Source organism: Staurois parvus, unplaced genomic scaffold (assembly GCF_062004578.1).
Source record: "Staurois parvus isolate SC_StPar_1 unplaced genomic scaffold, SC_StPar_1.0 ptg000294l, whole genome shotgun sequence".
Classification (NCBI taxonomy): Eukaryota; Metazoa; Chordata; class Amphibia; order Anura; family Ranidae; genus Staurois; species Staurois parvus.
In genome coordinates this window covers 4,241,393-4,263,286 of record NW_028318090.1, presented here as the reverse complement: position 1 = coordinate 4,263,286, position 21,894 = coordinate 4,241,393, and the positions used below count along the sequence as shown (strand labels likewise).

At 45.6% G+C, this 21,894-nt stretch overlaps 1 protein-coding gene across 3 annotated transcripts in view; it reads left to right on the top strand.

Moving 5' to 3' along the window:
• Nucleotides 1-21,894, top strand: part of PARP8 (poly(ADP-ribose) polymerase family member 8) — a 365,263-nt gene that overhangs the window by 162,061 nt on the left and 181,308 nt on the right. For all 3 annotated transcript variants that reach the window (XM_089682697.1, XM_089682699.1, XM_089682698.1), the window contains exon 4: nt 12,305-12,391. In XM_089682697.1, coding sequence (XP_089538823.1) covers nt 12,305-12,391 — 87 coding nt within the window. The remainder of the gene's footprint in view (nt 1-12,304; nt 12,392-21,894) is intronic.

Genomic DNA, 21,894 nt, shown 5'->3' with positions numbered 1-21,894 from the left:
GGTCCCAGTAATTTTGGCAATATAGTGTGTGTATATAGGAGGGAATGGATGGAGATACTCAGCTGTCAGGCCCCATTCATATCTCTGTACCTGTTTTTTTGGGAAGCATTTTGGAGCAATTCTGCTCATCATGCACAGAGCAGCCAGTTCACTTCAGAACTCCAGAAATCTTTTTTGAGTGGAGCGTGGTGCGCTTCTTAACCTCACTTTTGGTTGCGTTTGCAGAAAGTTTGTCATGAGACAAAATGAACAGCAAACATTCACCTGATACCCATACTTGGGGTTCCATTAACATTTACATTAGTATTTACATTAGTATTTGCAGGACATTTCCAAAACGCACGAAAAAGCACGCATTTTGTGTTCAGTAACAGGCAGATGTGAATGGAGCCTCATTGTTGTGTAAACACACCAATTTCACTTTCAGGCCCCATTCACACCTACTGTAGTGGGACTGTACTTTTTTGGCTCCTTTCTCCTGTGACATGCATAGTGCAGCCCATTAATTTCAATGGCTTGCCCTACATTCAGCAAAGTAGCTCATGGGACATTTTGGCATGTTGCAGTTTGCACATGCTTTACTGCGCGATTTGCTGCATTTGACTCTTGTTTTTTTCACGCTGCAAAATGTGTGTTTGCTTCTGCACTTGGGGTGCTATTACCAATTAATGGCACTAAAAGCATGACTAGTTCATTTTAGGTGTATAAAGGTACCCATACACTATACAATCTGATTGTACAATCTCTGTACAATTTCCTTTAGATTTACCAAAATTATGGAATAAGAGGAACCACCTATCTATCCATTCACTTTGTATCTAATCAGGCTGGCCCTTGCACTTCATCATGGATGTCCAGCTCGCTGGTCCCATAGAGTTTAGCATGCAGCCCTGGCCTGTCTGGGTGGAAGCTGGGGATACCATGCAAACACAGCAACTGTGGTAGCCTACGTTGACAACTCAGGCAAATGCACGCCTGGAGGGATGCCAAACATTGTTGATGGGCTCAGGGTGTGTGTACCAATGAGATCAGCTGGTGAACTACTTCCTGTGTCTTACTGACTTTTACATCCCAAAGCTACGTACCAGGAAGTCATGAAACTTTCTAAAAGTCAAAGTAAGCTTTTACTTTTTCTGCAGCAGTGGTTCATTAATGATATATCGGGCTAACCCCAGAAACCACTAAACAGCTCATCCACTCCCTCATCATATCACGACTCAACTACTGCAACTCCCTCCTCACTGGCCTGCCTCGCCGCTGGCTATCCCCGCTTCAGTCGATCCTGAATACGGCTGCCAGACTCATTCACCTTTCCAACCGCTCCATTTCCGCCACCCCCCTCTGCCAATCCCTCCACTGGCTTCCGATTGCGCAACGGATCAAATTTAAAATCCTAACACTGACGTACAAAGCTGTCCACCATACTGCCCCGAACTACATCACTGACCTAATATCCAAGTACCGCCCAGCACGCACACTCCGCTCCTCACAAGACCTCCTTCTCTCTAGTTCCCTGGTCTCTTCCTCCCATGCCCGCCTCCAGGACTTCTCCAGGGTGTCACCCATCCTCTGGAACTCCCTGCCCCAACCCATCAGATTATCACCTACTCTCCTCTCCTTTAGGCGCACCCTGAAAACCCATCTCTTCAGGGAAGCCTACCTCACCCCCTGCTAACTTGCTGACCTCCTCCACTCTTCCTACCACTCCATCCCCCACAGCTATCTCCTCCTGTACCACTGCCCCATCCCTTCTAGATTGTAAGCTCGAAAGAGCAGGGCCCTCGATCCCCTCATGTTTTGCATTGTATTGGTATTGTTCTGTCACATGTTCTGTCCCCCTTTGTAATGTACAGCGCTGAGTGAACTATTGGTGCTTTATAAATACTGTATAATAATAATAATAATAATAATATAGGGAAGCTGGGATTTAGAAAAAAAAAGGAGAACTTAGCCTTTAAAGTTTCATACATGAAATATAAACAAAGCATATCCCTCTATACTGTGTACTTTTCTCAATTTAGAGCACTTAGGGGTTGATTTACTAAAGGCAGATAGACTGTGTACAATACAAGGTGCAGTTGCACTCTGCAAGCACAATTGCTCCAGAGCTTTGTAAATGAGATACAAATTCACTTTGCAAGGAATACCCAGACATGTGCAAGGAAAATTGAAAACAAAAACACTTTTGCTTGCATATGATTGGATGATAGAAGTCAGCAGAGACTCTGCTCAATTACTAATCCCTGAAGCAACTGCTCTTGCAGAGCGCAACTGCACTTTGCAAAGTGCACAGTCTATTTGCCTTTAGTAAATCAACCCCTAAGTGTCATCTCTGTCTGCTTCCTCATTCCTCTGATATCAGCAGGATTCACTTCTGACAAGTTTTCCTGACACCAAGAGAAAAATGGTGACAGGCAGGGCCGGTGCTGGACTATTTTGCACCCTAGGCAAGACCAGCTACTTGCAACCCCCCCCCCCAAAAAAATAAGACAACTTCAAAGTTTTTAAAAACAATAGAAAATATTAAAACAGCCTGTAAGCTTGAGTGACATGGGCCACAAATCCCCACAAATTTCCCATCCTAGAACAAAGCTTACTCCCTGCTACTCCCCAAATCCCCCCTCCTAGCCCACATCCCCTCCCCACAATCCCACCTAGGACACATCACCCACTATCCCCCCTCCTAGCACAAATAATTTCCCCCCATCTCCCCTCTCAGCATAAATTCCCCCCCCATCACCCATGCTAGCACAAATCGCCCCCCTCATATTTCACTCCTAGAACAAATCTTACCCTTGTCACCCCCAAATTTTCTCTCCCAGAACAATTCCCCTCCCCGTAATCACCCCTTTCCCCTCTTCCAGCACAAATCTCTCCCCAAATCGACCCTCCTAGAAGAAATCTTACTCCCATCACCCCCCAAATTCCCTCTCTCAGGACAAATCCCCCTTCCTAGAGCAAATCTTACTTCTGTGAACCCCCAAATTCCCCCTTCCAGCACAAATCCCTCACCCCCCGCCAAAAAAAAATGATCCTCCTAGAACATATCTTATCCCTATCATCCCCAAATTCCCCTCTTCCAGCACAAATACCCCTACATAGAATTAATTCTCCTCTTCTTCCCCCCTACTAGCACACTCTTATCCCCAGTACAATCCTCCCCTCCCATCAACACACAGACCTCAGAATGCAGGTCTGCCTCCCAGCTCCTCCTCATCAGCATGCGGGATGTCTCCCAGCTCCTCCTCCTCAACTTGTGGGCTGTCTCCCAGCTCCTCCTCCTCAACTTGTGAGCTGTCTCCCAGCTCCTCCACCTCAGCTTGCGGGCTGTTTTCCAGCCCCTCCTCCTCAGCTTGCGGGATGTCTCCCAGCTGCTGCTCCTTAACTTGTGGGCTGTCTCCCAGCTCCTCCTCCTCAGCTTGCGGGCTGTCTCCCGGCTCCTCCTCCTCAACTTGTGGGCTGTCTCTCAGCTCCTCCTCCTTAGCTTGCGGGCTGTCTTCTGGCTCCTCCTCAGCTTGCAGGCTGTCTCCCAGCTTCTCCTCCTCAGCTTGCAGGCTATCTCCCGACTCCTGCTCCTCAACTTGTGGGCTGTCTCTCGGCTCCTCCTCCTTAGCTTGCAGGCTGTCTCCCAGTTCCTCCTCAGCTTGCGGGCTGTCTCCCAGCTTCTCCTTCTCAGCTTGCGGGCTGTCTCCCGGCTCCTCCTCAGCTTTCGGGATGTCTCCCAGCTTCTCCTCCTCAGCTTGCATGCTGTCTCCCGGCTTCTCCTCCTCAACTTGCGTGCTGTCTCCCAGCTTCTCCTCCTCAGCTTGCAGGCTATCTCCCGACTCCTGCTCCTCAACTTGTGGGCTGTCTCTCGGCTCCTCCTTCTTAGCTTGCGGGCTGTCTCCCGGCTCCTCCTTAGCTTGCAGGCTGTCTCCCAGCTTCTCCTCAGCTTGTGGGCTGTCTCCCGGCTCCTCCTCCTCAGCTTGCGGGCTGTCTCCCAGCTCCTCCTCCTCAGCTTGCGGGCTGTCTCCCGGCTCCTCCTCCTCAGCTTGCGGGCTGTCTCCCGGCTCTTCCTCCTCACCTTGCAGGCTGTCTCTTGGCTCCTCCTTCTCAGCATGTGGGCTGTCACCCAGCTCCTCCTCACCTTGTATTCTGTCTCCCAGCTCCTCCTCATCTTGCGGCTGTCTCCCGGCTCCTCCTCCTCAGCTTGCGGGCTGTCTCCCGGCTCCTCCTCTTCAGCTTGTGGGCTGTCTCCCGGCTCCTCCTCCTCAGCTTGCGGGCTGTCTCCTGGCTCCTCCTCCTCAGCTTGCAGGCTGTCTTCCGGCTCCACTTCACCTTGTGGGCTGCTTCCATGCTCCTCCTTAGCTTGCAGGCTGCCAGGCACAGGATTGCAGCATCAGGGACCTGCACTAGCAATGGCACTGGCTGTCATATCCGGACTGTGCAGGGTTTGTTTACCTGTCCCCTAACCCTATTCTTTGCTGGGAGGGGATGGGGGTGTGTAAACAAACCCTGCACAGACCTAATCTGAGGGGAGATAGATCACAACCTACTCCCAGCTCTCTTTTCCTCTTGGTCTGTCACTTTCTGTGCTTTTAGCATTAAGAGCTCCCATTGCAGTGCCCCCCCACCTTGTTCTGGCCCTGGCTGCCCCCTAGGCATCTGCCTAGTCTACCTAGTCTGCCTAGCTGTAGCACCAGCCCTTTTGACAGGATACAGACCTCCAGCAGATTGACTGCCTCATTTCTGTTCCTGTGTGCTATATGAAGGGGGGGGGGGTCCCTTCCCTCCAATCAGCTCTCAGAGCTCTCCTTACTAAGTGTAATTTCAGCTCTCCGCCCCCTTTTTTATGAAATCACAGACAAGTTTTAGGAATTCAATGCTTTGAACGGATGTAGAGAAGAGAAGACTGCAGATAGACAAGTATAACTTTTATGTAGGAGGATTTGTTTAATTTGTTTAATCTCTGTGTATTACCTGAGGCCAGTCACATCACTGGGTTTTTGTAAGGGTTTACAACCACTTTCAAGGAAAACTTAACCCATAAAAGCTTGGTGAAAAATGATATTCTTTATCAAGGAACATACATTTCACATTGATAATTATGCTACCACAAACTGCCGCAACCCCCTCAACCTAATACCTGTCCCCCTCCTCCACATCCACCCCTCCATTCTTGGCTGCACTCCTGAATGCCCGATCGGTTTGCAACAAGCTCACCACCATCCATGACCTCTTTATCTCCCGCTCCCTCAACCTCCTAGCGGTCACCGAAACCTGGATCCAAGCCACTGACTCCACCTCCCCTGCGGCACTCTCCTATGGAGGTCTCGTCTGGTCCCATTCACGCAGACTGAGCGGGCATAGAGGGGGTGGGGACGGCATGCTCTTGTTACCGCTGAGCACCTTCCAGGTCATCCCAAACCCCCCCTCGCTATCCTTCTCCTCCTTTGAGGCCCACTGCATCCGGCTCTTCTCTCCAACCCCTCTGAGGATTGCAGTAATCTATCGGCCTCCTGGACCCGTATCCCGCTTCCTCTATGATTTTTCCGCCTGGCTACCCTTCTTCCTCTCCTCTGAGCTACCCACCATCATCCTTGGTGACTTCAATATCCCTATCAACATCAATAACCCGGCTACATCCCAACTCCTCCATTTAACCTCTTCTTTTGCACTCACACAGCGCACACAGTCCTCCACCCACACCGACGGGAACACCCTGGACCTTGTCTTTTCTCATCTCTGCACCCTCCACAACCTCACAAACAACCCTTTCCCTCTCTCTGACCACAACCTCATTACGTTCTCCATATCCCATCCTCAAACACCTCCCCCCCAAACATCAAACCATCACCAGCCGTAACCTCCGCAACCTGAACCCGGCCCATCTCCACTCTGCAGCTGACCGTCTGTACGACAGTATCCTTCCACTGTCCTGCCCTGACCTGGCCACTACTGCGAATAACAACTCGCTGTCAGCTGCCTTAGACTCCTTAGCACCCCTAACCACACGCAGCATTAGACCCCAACCTCTTCAACCATGGCAGAACGACCACACCAAAAATCTTAAACGATGCAGTCGCGCGCTGAAGCGATTATGGCGCAAAACCAGATCCACTCAAGCGTTCACCCTCTACAAATCCGCCTTCCTCACCTACACCTGCTCCCTCCACGCCACCAAACAAGCCTACTTCGTAACCCTCATCAATACCCTCTCCACCTGTCCTCGCAGGCTCTTCTCCACTTTCAACTCCCTACTCTCCCCCCCCCCACCTCCACCCAGTACCTCACTCACCGCCCACGAGATTGCCAACCACTTCCAAAACAAGATCGATGCAATCCGTAAGGACATAACTGCCAAAGCTAATGGCCACTACTCAGTCCTCCTACTCTTTGACCTCTCCACGACCTTCTACAGAGTTGACCACCCCCTCCTCCTTAATAAACTATACTCCCTTGGCATCAGAGACTCCGCTCTCTCCTGGCTCTCCTCCTATCTATCCCAGTGCTCCTTCAGCGTTACCTATAACGCTGCCACCTCCCCCTCTCTCCTCCTCTCTGTTGGGGTCCCCCAAGGCTCTGTCCTCGGGCCCCTTCTCTTCTCCATCTACACCTCCTCCCTTGGCCAACTGATACACTCCCACGGCTTCAACTACCACCTCTACGCCGATGACACGCAAATCTACCTCTCTACCCCTTGCCTCAGCCCTTCAGTCTCCGCCCGTATCACCCGCCTACTGAACGACATATCAAACTGGATGTCGCTCCACTTCCTCAAATTAAACCTTTCCAAAACCAAGCTCCTAATTTTCCCACCAGCCCACGCCCCCCCCCCCACGCTCTCCATCACGACCAACAACGCCACCATCAGTCCCACCCCGCAAGCCAAAGTCCTAGGTGTCATTGTAGACTCAAATCTGTCCTTCCAACCGCATGTCCAATCACTGGCAAACTCATGCAGGCTCCACCTCCGCAACATCTCCAAGATACGCCCGTTCCTAACCCCAGACACTACTAAACAACTCATTCATTCCCTTCTTATCTCCCAACTCGACTACTGCAACTCCCTCCTCACCGACCTACCTTATCACAGACTATCCCCGCTTCAGTCTATCCTGAACTCAGCGGCCAGACTCATCCACCTTACCAACCGCTCCGCATCTGCCACCCCCCTCTGTCATTCCCTCCACTGGCTTCCGATGGTCCAACGCATTAAATTCAAACTACTAACATTGATGTACAAAGCTATTCATAACATTGCCCCAAACTACTTCACCGACCTGATACCCAAATACCACCCAAACCGTACTCTTTGCTCCTCACAAGACCTCCTACTTTCTAACTCCCTGGTCTCCTCCTCCCATGCCCGACTGCAGGACTTCTCCAGGACTTCCCCCATCCTATGCAACTCACTAGCCCAATCCAAGCCTACCCCACCCTCACCTAACAGCCGATCTCCTCTACTCCTCCTACCACTCCATCCCCCACAGCCACTTCCTCCTGTACCACTATCCCCTCCCTCCTAGATTGTAAGCTCAAAAGAGCAGGGCCCTTGAACCCCTTGTGTATTGTTTTGTTACTGTATTGTCTCATGTACTGTCCCCCACTATAATGTACAGTGCTGAGCAAACCTTTTGGCGCTATATAAATACTGAATAATAATAATAATGCTACCAGAATCAGTGTGTGCTGTATTTTGCCTCCAGCATTGTTTCTGTTTCTTCTTGCCGGAAGCTGCCATTTTGCTGAAGCCCAGAGCTCCTGAACAGCAGTAAGTCTTTAGGCTGTCAGCAGATTGGCCTCTACATTTTATGCTGTGCCAAAAAATAGAGAGTAACTGAGTCTGTGCAGAGTAGGGTGAGACAGTGGGGTTGATTTGCTAAAGGCAAATAGTCTGTGCACTGCAAATACAGTTGCTCTAGATCTGAAAGGAAGCTCTGAAATGAGGCGAAGCTCTACTGATTTCTATCATCCAATCACGTGCAAGCAAAAATGCTGTTTTTTTTTTTTCCTTGCATGGGCAGCACAGTGGCTAAATGGTTAGCACGTCCACCTGGCAGTACTCGGGTTGTTGGTTCGAATCCCAACCACAGCACCACCTGCCTGGAGTTTGCATGTTCTCCCTGTGCCTGCGTGGGTTTCCTCCCATACTCCAAAGACACGTTGGTAGGTTAATTGCTCCTGACTAAATTGGCCCTAGTATATGAATGTGAGTTAGGGACCTTAGATTGTACACCCCTTGAGGGTTAGGGACTGATGTGAATGTACAATATATATATGTAAAGCACTCCGTACCTGTAATAAATAAAAATATGATTGGGTATTTGCACAGTGAAGATTTACCTCATTTACTAAGCTCTGGAGCAAGTGCACTTGCAGTGCACATTACATCTGCCTTTAGTAAATCAACCCCAGTGTATTACTGGATTTTATACAGTATAGACACTTATTTATTAATGTTTTACATACCTGCTATACCTGCAAAATGGGCCAGCCTGAAGTGATCTAGCAGGACTTTTTCTGGCTAAAGTTCAACTTTAAGGGGGGCACTTAGGGGGTAGTAAATCTGCAACTAAACCACCTATTTTTACCACCCTCCCAACCGCAAGTGTAAACTAGGGTTTATAGATTTTTTTTGTAGTCCTATGTGTATGTCAGTCAGTACAGCTGTAATACTTGATGAATGTTTGCTGTAGTAAAATGAATTATAGGATATCCATCAGACGATCCTATTGTTTTGATCCAGTTCAAGCAGAATGATAGACATGCACTAAGAAGGATTAAAAAAAAAATCCACAATCACTACCCTGCATTGCTAAGCAAGCAGTAAAACTTGCATATGTAAGAAGGAAGGCTTCCCTTGAGTACATAAAATGGCTAATAAAAAAATTATACCTAGAAACCAGGTTTACAAAGTATCACAATAGATTGATAGAGTCATTTTCATTAAGCTGATCAAATTAACATAAATTGTATCTCAGGGGTGTCAAATTCAATTTCATTGCGGGCTGCATCAGCATCAGCCGGTTGTAACTGCAAGACTAAATGTTCAAAGCACCCCTGCCTCCCCTCCATACATCAGATGTCAACAGTCCTCCACCATCAGAAGTCAAGATCCCCCCTTAGCTTACTTTTGTTACTGCCAAGAAGAAGCTGGGGGTAGAGCTGGGATGCAGAAAGTGCAGGGTCTGGAGGAGGACCAAAGGAGGGCTGGAGGAATGCTGAAGCCAGGAGAGGTGGCGATAAGAGAGTGCTGCAGCTGCACAGAGAGTCGTAGGATATGTAAGAGGAGTTCTGTCCTCTTCTCTGCTGCTGTCTGCTGAAAAGTGGGGGGCGCGGAGACGAGCCTCTCTGCGGCTGCACAGAGAAGAGCAGGATCTGGTGGAGGATGCTGTCCTCCTTTCTGCTGCCAACTGCTAAGACAAGGTGGGGGTTGAGAAAAGGGGAGTGGTGCACCCACAGGAGAAGTGAAATGGCCTGGTGGGCTGGATTCAGCTCTTGTGTTTGACATGTGATGTATCTGTTCAATAAGTGCAAAAATACCTGCTGATCATCTTAGGAATTCAGAGTTGTCCTATGTCTTGTGCACTCTGCTTGGTTATCTTGAAGATCTTCTTTAGCCTTCCTTGTTGCTGTCTGTGACTACAGAATGATTACACTGGGAAGATCTGAGTAGTTTAGGAAAAGAAAACTGTGCAGGGCTGACACCACTCAGTTCACAAAAATGCTGTCTGTTGTCAGCCCATAGCAGTGCATAGAAGCTGAGTGCATTTACAGCAGATCTTCAGGTATTGTTCTTTACGTGCGGGGACTTTAAATTGGTTAAACATGGGAAAATGTGCATGTGTTACAGAATGCGTATGCTTTTGTTTTAGCCCGATATACACTTTAAGTATGTCCTCTGCCGACAGCTGACTTCTCCTAAGAAAAAAAAAATTAAATTGAAGCACCACTCTACTGCTAAGGGGTCAGGATACAACTTTATTCCAATCAAAGTCAGGGGGGCAATCCAAAAAGTAGCTAACATATTTTGGGGGTCCAAGGGCACCCCCTTAAATTGGGGCTTTATAGAAATACAAATGCATACTCACAAGCCAAAAAACACACAAGTCATAAAAACAAACGAGTCCAAAGATGCCAGTCGTGGCCAGCATAGGTCCTTGGGTAAAGTGCTAACGCATGAGCACTTTACCCGAGGACCTATGCTGTCCACGACTGGCATCTTTGGACTCCTTGTATTTGTATTTTTATAATAAATTTCATATTATCATGGTAATGCACGAGGAGAGTGTGCGCCCTGTTTTGTTGTTTTCTGCTAGTATGAAGATTCCCCGATCTACCAAAGGCGGCACCTCAGCAAATGCTGGATTCCATTTTGAGTGCAGCAATAGAGATTTGAGCGCTAATTTCTGATTACTGTTGGATTTTTCACATGTGGGGCTTTATAGACAACAATGTGATTAAATGGAAGCAAACTGGATCTTTAATGTTATTTTTTCCAGTGTGACTTCAAGCACAGGCCTTGTCAGCAGCTTGCTTGCCTTTTCCCACTTTTCTCTCCTAACCACTTGCCCGCCACCCCATAGTAGAACTACTGCTACAGGGCAGCAGGGTTATGCAAAATCACGTGTATATACAGTATACGTGATTTGCATTTCTGGGTAGGGGGCGTGCACGCCACCCTACCCGCACCACCATTGGTGGCTATGGATGTCAATCACCGGGTCCCCATCGGCATCCGACGATCACCATGTAAAACAGACAGGGGAGAGATCTGTGTTGTTTTGTCTTTCTCCTGCCCACAAGGACATGCTGCTTTGTATTTCTCTGCACAGCAGAGAAATACAAAGCAGCATGTCTCCCTAGTAAAACACACACAACACATTATGTAAAACAGCACACAGTTAACCCTTTGATCGCCCCAGATGCTAACCCCTTCCTGCCCAGTGTCACTAGTACAGTGTCAGTGCTTATTAGCACTGATCACTGTATTAGAGTCGTTGGAATGTTAGTGGCAGTTATTAATTTCCCACCCAGTGTCATAATGCCCGACGCAGTCCTGGTATAAGTCGCTGATCACCGCCATTACTAGTATATATATGGAGAAAACAAAATTCCAGCATATATACCACCATTGACACTATAACTTTCATGTAAACCAATTAATTTACATGTATTGAGGTTTTTTTTTTAGCAAAGACATGTAACAGAATACATTTTGGCCTGAATTTATGAAGAAATTTGATATTTTAAATTTTTTTTACTGGATATGTTTTATAGCAAAAAGTAAAAAAAATTTTTTCTTTTTTTTTTAAATTGTCGGTCTTTTTTTGTTTATAGCGCAAAAAAAAACCCCAAACGCACAGGTGATCAAATACCATCGAAAGAAAGCTCTATTTGTGGGAAAAAAGGACATAAATTTCATTTGGGTGCAGCATTGCACGACTGTGCAATTGTCTGTTAAAGTAACCCAGCGCCGTATCGCAAATAATGGCCTGGTCAGAAAGGGGTGTAAATGCTCTTGAGGGCAAGTGGTTCAAGATGACTGATAATAAGTTCCCATTCACTTTACATATCCTCATGGTTTATGTGTTGCTTTAATTGATAAGCATGCATGACTTTGTAGAAATGGTGCATTGGGTCTGATTTACTAAAAAGAAATGCAGAAAAGCAGGGAGATCTCACTAGGAAAATAATTCCTATGTGAGCAGTTTACTCAACCTGTAATAGGACCGACACTGGGATGCAGAGCAATGAGTCGGTGTTGTAGAAAAATGACAGGGAAAGCTGTTTTTTAATTTAACACATGCTAGGCAACCTACTATTCATTTTTACTATTTTACTACTATTTACTATTCATTTAACGCAGCGCTGTAACGCAAAAAAAATGGCATGGTCAGGAAGGGGGGTAAACCTCTGGAGGGCAAGCGGTTAAAAAAGGCTAGCTTTCTCATTGTCATTCTGATCCAATGACTTCCAAACCTTGTTACTGACCTAGAATACGTATGCAGATCAGGACTTCTGACATTTCCAATCTGCATACAGTACTTGTTCCTGGTGTGGAAGAAAATACAGACGCCGGAGGGTTAGTGTTACAGTCAAGAACATAGATTTTTAAAAAGATGAAAACAGTGGTTGCATCCTTCATGACAGCTTTTCACCTATATGGGGAACCTGCTCTATTGATTTATGTGGAGATCTTCAACAAGAGTCTGATTCTAGTTTATAGCTGTAAAAGTCCTTTAAAGTGTCAGTAATGTCTTTTGCTTTAATTGTTGCCAGAAGATTCTGTTAAATCTAAAGTCATGTTTTATTGTTGCAGATAATACATATGTGTCAAGCTCAGAAAATGATGAAGATGTGTTAGTTACAACAGAACCCATCCCTATCATCTTCCACAGGATTACAGGTAACACATCAGTAATTGTGGAAAGACAATTATTTGACAGCTGTTTGTCTAACACTGTGCTAGTGTGGACTATGGAGCAGCACTGTGATAGATTTGTATGGTCCTACATGCTAGGTCACTGGCAATGGTATCAAATAGATCGACATTTTAACAGTGAATATGACAATTTACTGGTTGCTTTAATAATACAGGATTTCCCCCACCACAAGAAATCAGTAATTTCCCCCATCCACGCTAAACAGTTTGTGGAGGAATCTTCTCTATGGGCTAATGTATTCGATCAGCTGCAGCACCCAGTGGTGTCACTAGGGTTGGTGTCTCCTAGTGCTGTAAAACATGGTGTCCCCACCTCCACCAACACTCATCTGGTCTTTCTCTCCCCCTTCATTTTATTGTTATTTTTTTATTTTTATTTATTACAGGTACTTATATAGCGCCGTCAATTTACTTCACATATATATTGTACATTCACATCAGTCCCTAACCCTCAAGGGGTGTACAATCTAAGGTCCCAGCTTACATTCATACATACACATACTAGGGCCAATTTAGACAGGATCCAATTAACCTATCAGCATGTCTTTAGAGGGTGGGAGGAAACCAGAGTACCCGGAGGAAACCCACGCAGGCACAGGGAGAGCATGCAAACTCCAGGCAGATGATGCCATGGTTGGGATTTGAACCAACGACCTTAGCACTGCCAAGCAGAAGTACTAATCATTTAGCCACTTGTGCAGCTTCCCCCCCATCCCCCCCACCTTGTGCAGCTTCCCTTCCCCCCATATCTTGTGCATCACCCTCTTTTCCCCTTATCTTGTGCACCCCCCTTCCCCCCTCACTTTGTGCACCCCTGCCAACTAGTGCAGCTTCTCTATATCCCTCTTGCCCCCTCTCATCTTGTCCTCCTCCCTCCCAAACTTGTGTACCCCCCTCACCCGTTTACCTTGTGCCCCCATTTCCCCTTGTGCAACCCCCATCTTGAAGTACTTACCCCTTCCCCCCTTTGTTCCTCTCTCCCCCAGTGTCCCCCCTCACCTTGTGCAGCTTCTACATGGCCTGCAGAGCCTTGAACTTGTGGCTGTGGTGCCGGATTTCCTTCAGCACACGGTGTCTTGCACTGCTCACAGACACAGTTAATGCTGTGGTTCTCCAGCTTATAGTGGGTTTCCAGTGGTCCCCGGGACAGATGACAGCAGAGGAGGCAGGGCTCACAGTTGAAGTTGCACTGCTCACACATGACGTGGCCTCCTTCAGGCTCTTCTCAAACAACTGACACTGGAGGGTGGGTGCCTTGCTCTTCTGCTAGCTCTCCCTGATACTGGTTCTTAGTGATGTCACAGAACCCCCGCTCATCCAGGAGAGGTGACTCTGTGAGCAGATCAGGCACTGGTAGCAGGGAGGGGGAAGCAGGGTCCCAGTGGCAAGGTTGGTGCAAGACAGGCATGGTCAGGGGAAGACCTGCATTCCATTCCCGGGATTCCTGGCTTTGGTGCCCATCTCAATATGAATAGAAACCAATCAGCTTGCAGGTTTTATCGTCAAAGACTAGTTGAACAAGCTAAAGTTAGAAGCTGATTGGCCTTCATGCATAGCTGCACCAGATTCTGAGTGCACCTGTTTTAGTAAATCCCCCCCCCCCCAATAAATCTAGTTTAAGGTCAAGTTTCATCTTTTATCAGAATTTAGATAGAGGAATGACATCATGGATCCCACACTGTGACAGTGTTCTGGTCTGGACATGCTCCTCCATATCCAAAAGCCCCACGCCGCTAGAGAGGGCTCTGGCAATGTTGGATACAACAATGTATATGAGTTCATTACAATTGCATCCTCATCTGAAGATATTTCAAGGCCTCAGGACAATGTCACATTGGGCCTATTCAAGAAGTACATGTTTAAAGCTATATTCCTTGAGAAACGCTTTTCAAAGAGGAATTCCAAGTATGGGTAGTTTATACATATAGTAATTACATTGGTCCAACGTGGATCAATGTATCTATGTGTATACCATACCTGGCCGATGTACCTGGAAGCTGGAAATCACTGAGGTAGACACCGCAACCCCAATGATGTCTGCTTACTTCCGGGTTCCATGCTGAGTGGCAACCCAATGTAACTATGTATAAAACATCCATATCTGGAATTGTTTTTCAAATTGTGCATAGAGCGGGAAGAAGTTAGAAAATAAACCAGGTTTGTATTGCTGTTATGATCCCACTGGGGAGATTTCCCTTTAATTCCTGTGTTGTCATCAGGAGAAGAAAGGAAGGTATTATTTCCATCAGGATCACAAGCAATAAATACACATTTTTGTTTAGGAGAGTGGGAAAGGGGTAGAACCCTTTTGTTTTTTTGCTGTTTCCTCGCTGATCATCTTTTATTTGCACCCTGTGTGGCCATCAAGACAGGAACTAACTCCTCCTCGCTGTATCCAAAAATTAATACAAACTTTTGGCTGGACTTGGACTTTAAATATTTAGTACAAAGTGCTAGGGATTTGACAAATCTCTTCTCTCCCATTGTGTTTGTTAGATATAACCTGTAGCCCTCACTCCTGTGGGAGCCCACTGTTTTTGGTCTCTTGGTTCTTTTATCGTAGTTGCACCTGCAGACAGGTACATAGTCACTGTCACTTATTAACCAGTCTAGGGCTGATACTTTTTTGCAGAAATTGAACTTGGATAGATGTAGGGTAACTGTGGGATACTCCAGTAAGTTTAGCAGCAGAATGAGGATTCTAATCTTCCTCCTGAGAATCTGAGCACAGTCCTTTGCAGCAGCAAGTATTGGCCTGAGCTATACCAGGGAACCATGAACAATGTCCCCTTTGAACCACACTGACTCTAGTACCAGAGGGATGCCAGCAGCACACAGTCTCAGGGATCTCTCACACCAGTCTGTACTCACTAATGTCCTTGGATAATTGGTTGCCTCTTTCTAATATCTTCCAGGCACCTCTCAAGTGATACCAGACCAGTTCACAATGAACGTCCCTCAGTCAGCTCCAGCAACTTTTAGCAGACTAGGCCCCCCAGCTAGCTCATCTGGGGCCTTGGTGAACAGCATACATATTGAAGATTTGACTAGAAGGGCAGCAGTCCTCTAGACTATGACCTCCTTCTCCTAGGACAAGACCCTTCTGTTCCAAGCCCCAGGCTATTTATCCCAGCCACCATCTGGGCACCTCTCCCCATAGAATGGCTAGGGCTGGATAAATATTCAGCTGCTGATTTGACTCTCCCAGACCACTATCTTCCAGAAACTTTCCAGATAGACAAGGGGATGCAGTCAACCCTGCAGCCAGTGAAACACAGAACAGACCCAAAAATAATAACGTGCAGCTCAACTGATTACAGCGAGTCAAGAACTAAATTTACCTAACCTAGCACCCATCTAATCTAGGAGGGTGCTACATACCCAAGAGAGCAGAACATAAAGTTTTCTATGATGGGATCTTAGCTATCAGGGTAACTATTTGTGATACATTCATCTGCCAGTTTCTGATTGTTATTTAGGACCAATGAAATGTGGTGCTCAGCAAAAACATATTGAATAAATGTAACTAATTGTCTGAGAGCCCCTAAATGTATTGTGGGACCTCATCAGAGTTTCATTGTGTGTGGCCAATCATGGTCCTGAAGTCCCCTTACTTTTCTACTAGGTATTGTCTGCAAGCCGTATCCTATATGTTTAAACCATACAAAATAAACAAAGTAAGCTTGTCATCTAAATTATTGTGTAATCCCCTTTTATGTGTTCAGTACCTAATAAAACATATTTCAGTAGCAGGTGTGAATCAGAACTTGGCAGTGATTTTTATTCCTTTGGGAAGCAGAAGGAACCATGAAAAGTAATATAAAAAATCTGCTAACCAAATATGACAATTAAATGTCTTATAAAAAAGACAAACAAACATTTCCCACAACTGTACTGCAGTGGAAGAAATTGAATGCATATTTGTTAAGTTGTGCTCTCAGATGTTCAAAGTCATTTTGTTTCAAGAGAAGGGTAATAAAAGTAACCTACTGCATAAAAGTCATAGGACTTTGGGCTTGGAGTACTGAGGCCACATAACTGACACATAGGGGGAGATTTACTAAAACTGGAGCGTACAAAATCTAGTGCAGCTCTGCATAGAAACCAATCAGCTTCCAGGCTTTATTGTCAAAGCTTAACTGAACAAGCTTTGAAGTTAGAAGTTGATTGGCTAATATTCAGAGCTGCACCAGATTCTTAGAGCTACAGTTTTAGTAAATCCCCCCCCCCTTCCATAGATGTGAGTGAAATTACTTATAATGGAAGTGCTACACTTCCATTACCTGGTTCCCGTATAAGTAAGCTTAGTAAATGAAGTGAAGCTTAACTTTGCAAAAAATACCCAATTGCATGCAAGGAAAATAAAAAAAAACTGCATTTTTGCTTGGGCATGATTTAATTATGGACGTCAATGCATCTGTAAAGTGCACAATGTATTTGCCTGTAGAAAATCCACCCTAATGTTTCAGTACTACAAAAATATTTTAGCCTGCAGCAAGTTTGAAAGCTCCTATAGCATACCTCCTTCCCCCTGAGTGCAGCCCGCCTAGATATATAATTACCTTTATCCCTGATTCAGAAATTCTTACTGCTCAGCATTTCTAGAAGCTCCAGAAAGCCTCCTCGTCGGGTCCTTTTTATGGTTTACGCATATGCCATGGACCCATTCATTCCTATATGGAGCCATACTGATGATGGCTTCAAGCGGTCTTGGAGGGTAAGGCTTTTTAAACATAATTGAACAACGGGCCAAAAGGTACAGTTGTCCTTTAACCACTAGCCTACCGGGCACTTATACCCTTTTCCTGCCCAGGCCAATTTACAGCTTTCAGCGCTGTCACACTTTGATTGCAACATTGTACCCATATGAAATTTTTATCATTTTTTTGAGACAGATAGAGCTTTCTTTTGGTGGTATTTAATCACCTCTGGGATTTCTACTTTTTCTGAAACAAACCAAAAACCACTGAAAATTTTGAAAAAAAAACATTTTTTCTTAGTTTTTGTTATACAATTTTGTAAATACAGTCAGGTCCATAAATATTGGGACATCGACACAATTCTAACATTTTTGGCTCTATACACCACCACAATGGATTTGAAATGAAACGAACAAGATGTACTTTAACTGCAGACTGTCAGCTTTAATTTGAGGGTATTACATCCAAATCAGGTGAGCGGTGTAGGAATTACAACAGTTTGCATATGTGCCTCCCACTTGGTAAGGGACCAAAAGTAATGGGACAATTGGCTTCTCAGCTGTTCCATGGCCAGGTGTGTGTTATTCCCTCATTATCCCAATTACAAAGAGCAGATAAAAGGTCCAGAGTTCATTTAAAGTGTGCTATTTGCATTTGGAATCTGTTGCTGTCAACTCTCAAGATGAGATCCAAAGAGCTGTCACTATTAGTGAAGCAAGCCATCATTAGGCTGAAAAAACAAAACAAACCCATCAGAGAGATAGCAAAAACATTAGGCGTGGCCAAAACAACTGTTTGGAACATTCCTAAAAAGAAGGAACGCATCGGTGAGCTCAGCAACACCAAAAGACCCGGAAGACCACGGAAAACAACTGTGGTGGATGACTGAAGAATTCTTTCCCTGGTGAAGAAAACACCCTTCACAACATTTGGCCAGGTCAAGAACACTCTCCAGGAGGTAGGTGTATGTGTGTCAAAGTCAACAATCAAGAGAAGACTTCACCAGAGTGAATACAGAGGGTTCACCACAAGATCTAAACCATTGGTGAGCCTCAAAAACAGGAAGGCCAGATTAGAGTTTGCCAAACGACATCTAAAAAAGCCTTCACAGTTCTGGAACAACATCCTATGGTCATATGAGACCAAGATCAACTTGTACCAGAGTGATGGGAAGAGAAGAGTATGGAGAAGGAAAGGAACTGCTCATGATCCTAAGCATACCACCTCATCAGTGAAGCATGGTGGTGGTAGTGTCATGGCGTGGGCATGTATGGCTGCCAATGGAACTGGTTCTCTTGTATTTATTGATGATGTGACTGCTGACAAAAGCAGCAGAATGAATTCTGAAGTGTTTCGGGCAATATTTTCTGCTCATATTCAGCCAAATGCTTCAGAACTCATTGGACGCCGCTTCACAGTGCAGATGGACAATGACCCAAAGCATACTGCAAAAGCAACCAAACAGTTTTTTAAGGGAAAGAAGTGGAATGTTATGCAATGGCCAAGTCAATCACCTGACCTGAATTCGATTGAGCATGCATTTCACTTGCTGAAGACAAAACTGAAGGGAAAATGCCCCAAGAACAAGCAGGAACTGAAGACAGTTGCAGTAGAGGCCTGGCAGAGCATCACCAGGGATGAAACCCAGCGTCTGGTGATGTCTATGCGTTCCAGACTTCAGGCTGTCATTGACTGCAAAGGATTTGCAACCAAATATTAAAAATTGAAAGTTTGATTTATGATTATTATTCTGTCCCATTACTTTTGGTCCCTAACAAGTGGGAGGCACATATGCAAACTGTTGTAATTCCTACACCGTTCACCTGATTTGGATGTAAATACCCTCAAATTAAAGCTGACAGTCTGCAGTTAAAGCACTACTTGTTCGTTTCATTTCAAATCCATTGTGGTGGAGTATAGAGCCAAAAATGTTAGAATTGTGTCGATGTCCCAATATTTATGGACCTGACTGTAAGTGATTTTTCTCCTTCACTGATGTGCGCTAATGAGGCTGCAGTGATGGGCACTGATAGGCTGCACTGATGGACACTGATAGGTGGCACTGATGGGCAATGATGAGGAGGCACTGGTAGGTTGCACTGATGGGCATTGACAGGCATCACTGATGGGCACTGAAAGGCAGCACTGATACATAACACTGATACATGGCACTGATATATGGCACTGATAGGCAGCACTGACTGGCACTAATAGGCGGCACTGACTGGCACTGTTAGGCAGCACTGACTGGCACTGTTAGGCAGCACTGACAGGCACTGATAGGCGGCACTGACTGGCACTGATAGGCGGCACTGACTGGCACTGATAGGTGGCACTGATTGGCAGCACTGATAGGTGGCACCGATTGGCATTGATAGGTGGCACTGACTGGCACTGATGGGTGACATTGAAAGGCAGCTCAGATGGGCACTGATCACATGACCGAGCCGACATCTTCGGCTCTTTCCGTGATCCGCTGTGTCCGAGGGACACAGCGGACCGGCGATCAACGCGCTGCGCACTCCCTGAGCCGCGCATGCACAGTGAGAATGGTAGGACGTCATATGATGTCCTATCAGAACGAGAGAACCACCTTGCGCCTGTCATTGGACTATAGGGCGGGCGTAAGGTGGTTAAAGAAAACATGTTTACTAGGTGTGGATGAATTGTGAACTTTTTTCTGTGTTTTAGCACTAAGTGGGATGTGGACTTTACATTTCAGCATTATGTGTTGGAATCAATGACATCAGTTGGACTATTGCTGATTGGACATACTGTATATGGCTTCACTTAGAATGCTGTCTAATAGCTGTTTACTTTTAATTAAAATAGAGTGACGTTATCCATAAGGTCAAAAATATAAATTGCTGGTAATATTAAGGTGGAGTTCCAGTTGCACTGTGAAAAAATAAAAGTCAGCAGCTACAAAAACTGTAACTGCTGACTTTTAAAAACCAGCCACTCACCTTTCCCACAATCCCGCAGTGTCCTCCCCGCAGCCCATTTCACCAGCTGTCTGGTGTTCCAGGCGCCGGAAACTTCAGTGTGGGCACCCAGCTGTGACAGCTTGCGGCTTCACAGCCGGGTGCCCACTGCACATGTGGGAGAAGGTCTGCGCTTCCTGAATGGCCCCGTAGTCTTCTGGGACCTGTCACGTGTCCCAGAAGCCTTTGGGTAGGGAGGGTAGGAGGACAACTTCCGCTTCCTATTGTCTAGGCGGTTGCAGCGGAAGTGGAAGCGGGTACATGTCAATTTTGGGTACCTACTCCTTCCCGCTCCCCAAAGGTGCCAATACTTAATGGGTAGCGGGGGACCAATCTTTAAAGCAGAATTTCCCCTTTTGGGTGGAACTCTGCTTTAATAATATTATGTTAGCATTTTTGATAAATAACATCCTAGAATGTTGATCCAGGGATTGTCTGTTTTCTTTGGGGCCCATGAAGAAAATTTTCAGTTTTGTCTTCATTAGATCAACTAGAATCATGCTTTGTAAAAGGTTTTTTTATTATAACTGTATAACTATATAATCAATAAAACTCATTTTGAAAAACTGAGGTCCCCAAGTGGAGGAGAAATTAATATAATAATCATAGAGTTGAGCTGTTAATTTCTCCATGTACATCAGCTTGTTAGGGTACACAATTCAATACCTCATTGCTGGTGTTTTTTTTTATCTTGGTTTAACAGCTTTTGTATCTACAAGGAAGAACCTAAGAAGGTCATTCTTGGAAGCAAATATTGGAATTGTTAGTATTTAGAGTAGAGCTATTATAGAGACTATAAGTATCAAAAGCAGTTTTCTAAAATTTGGAGATCTGAGGGCAAACCCGCCATCTATACATATAGTGTATCCATGGCTATCACATCTCGAACGTGTGTCAGGTACATATAGGAAATGTCTATAAACTGTGTATTGGCATTGATGTATCTTTTCTGGATGCAACTGCCTATGATCATTTTATTTGTCAATGTGTGGGGCTTGAGGATGCCATTTGTTAATAATGTACAATCAAGCTCTCATTCCCATTATGCTATGTAATAGGGGGCTGGGATATATGCAGAATGTTAAGGTATAGATAGGGTGAGAGGCGCTTGATGGCTACAACATATGGTGTTAAAGAGATAAGGTGCCCTGGTTTCAGGTGAATGTAGTAGACCCTAAGCTGGAGATATACCACATCATTGATCAGTGTTTCAACTCTTCTGTCAAGGTCACTAGGAGTTTTGGACCTGTTTCATCAGGGACAAGCTTTACTGGAGATAGTTTTCCACTGGAATAACTTGGGGGATTCTGACCCTAGGATGGGGGTCATTTGCCTTATATAAGAAGAGAATACTCATTGCCAGATCAAGGAGCCCCATTTGTTGAAGGATTGTTTTGAGCTGGGGTCACATAAAAGGGGAACACCTAGTGAAGGGACGTTATGGGAAAATAGGATAGAGGATTCCAGACTGGCCCATAAAAAATTTTACTTGCCTCTTGATAGCAATATGTTATTATCTCAGAACGCGTCAACATGAAAGCTGGATCCTTCATCCCTTCTAAGTCGGGCATCCTTCTTCCCATTTCCCATCCATCAGACCACTCCTCCATACTGTCCCCTCAACCCCCCTAACCCTTTTTTCTTCCTTCCTCTTTGCTTGTAGCTCGAAGAAGCCAGTCTCTCCTCCAGTTATACGAATGATCAGATTTGCACAATCCGCAATCCACATGCATTGTACAAACCATTTTCAGTCTGAGAAAGCAGTACGGACAAATGCATATAT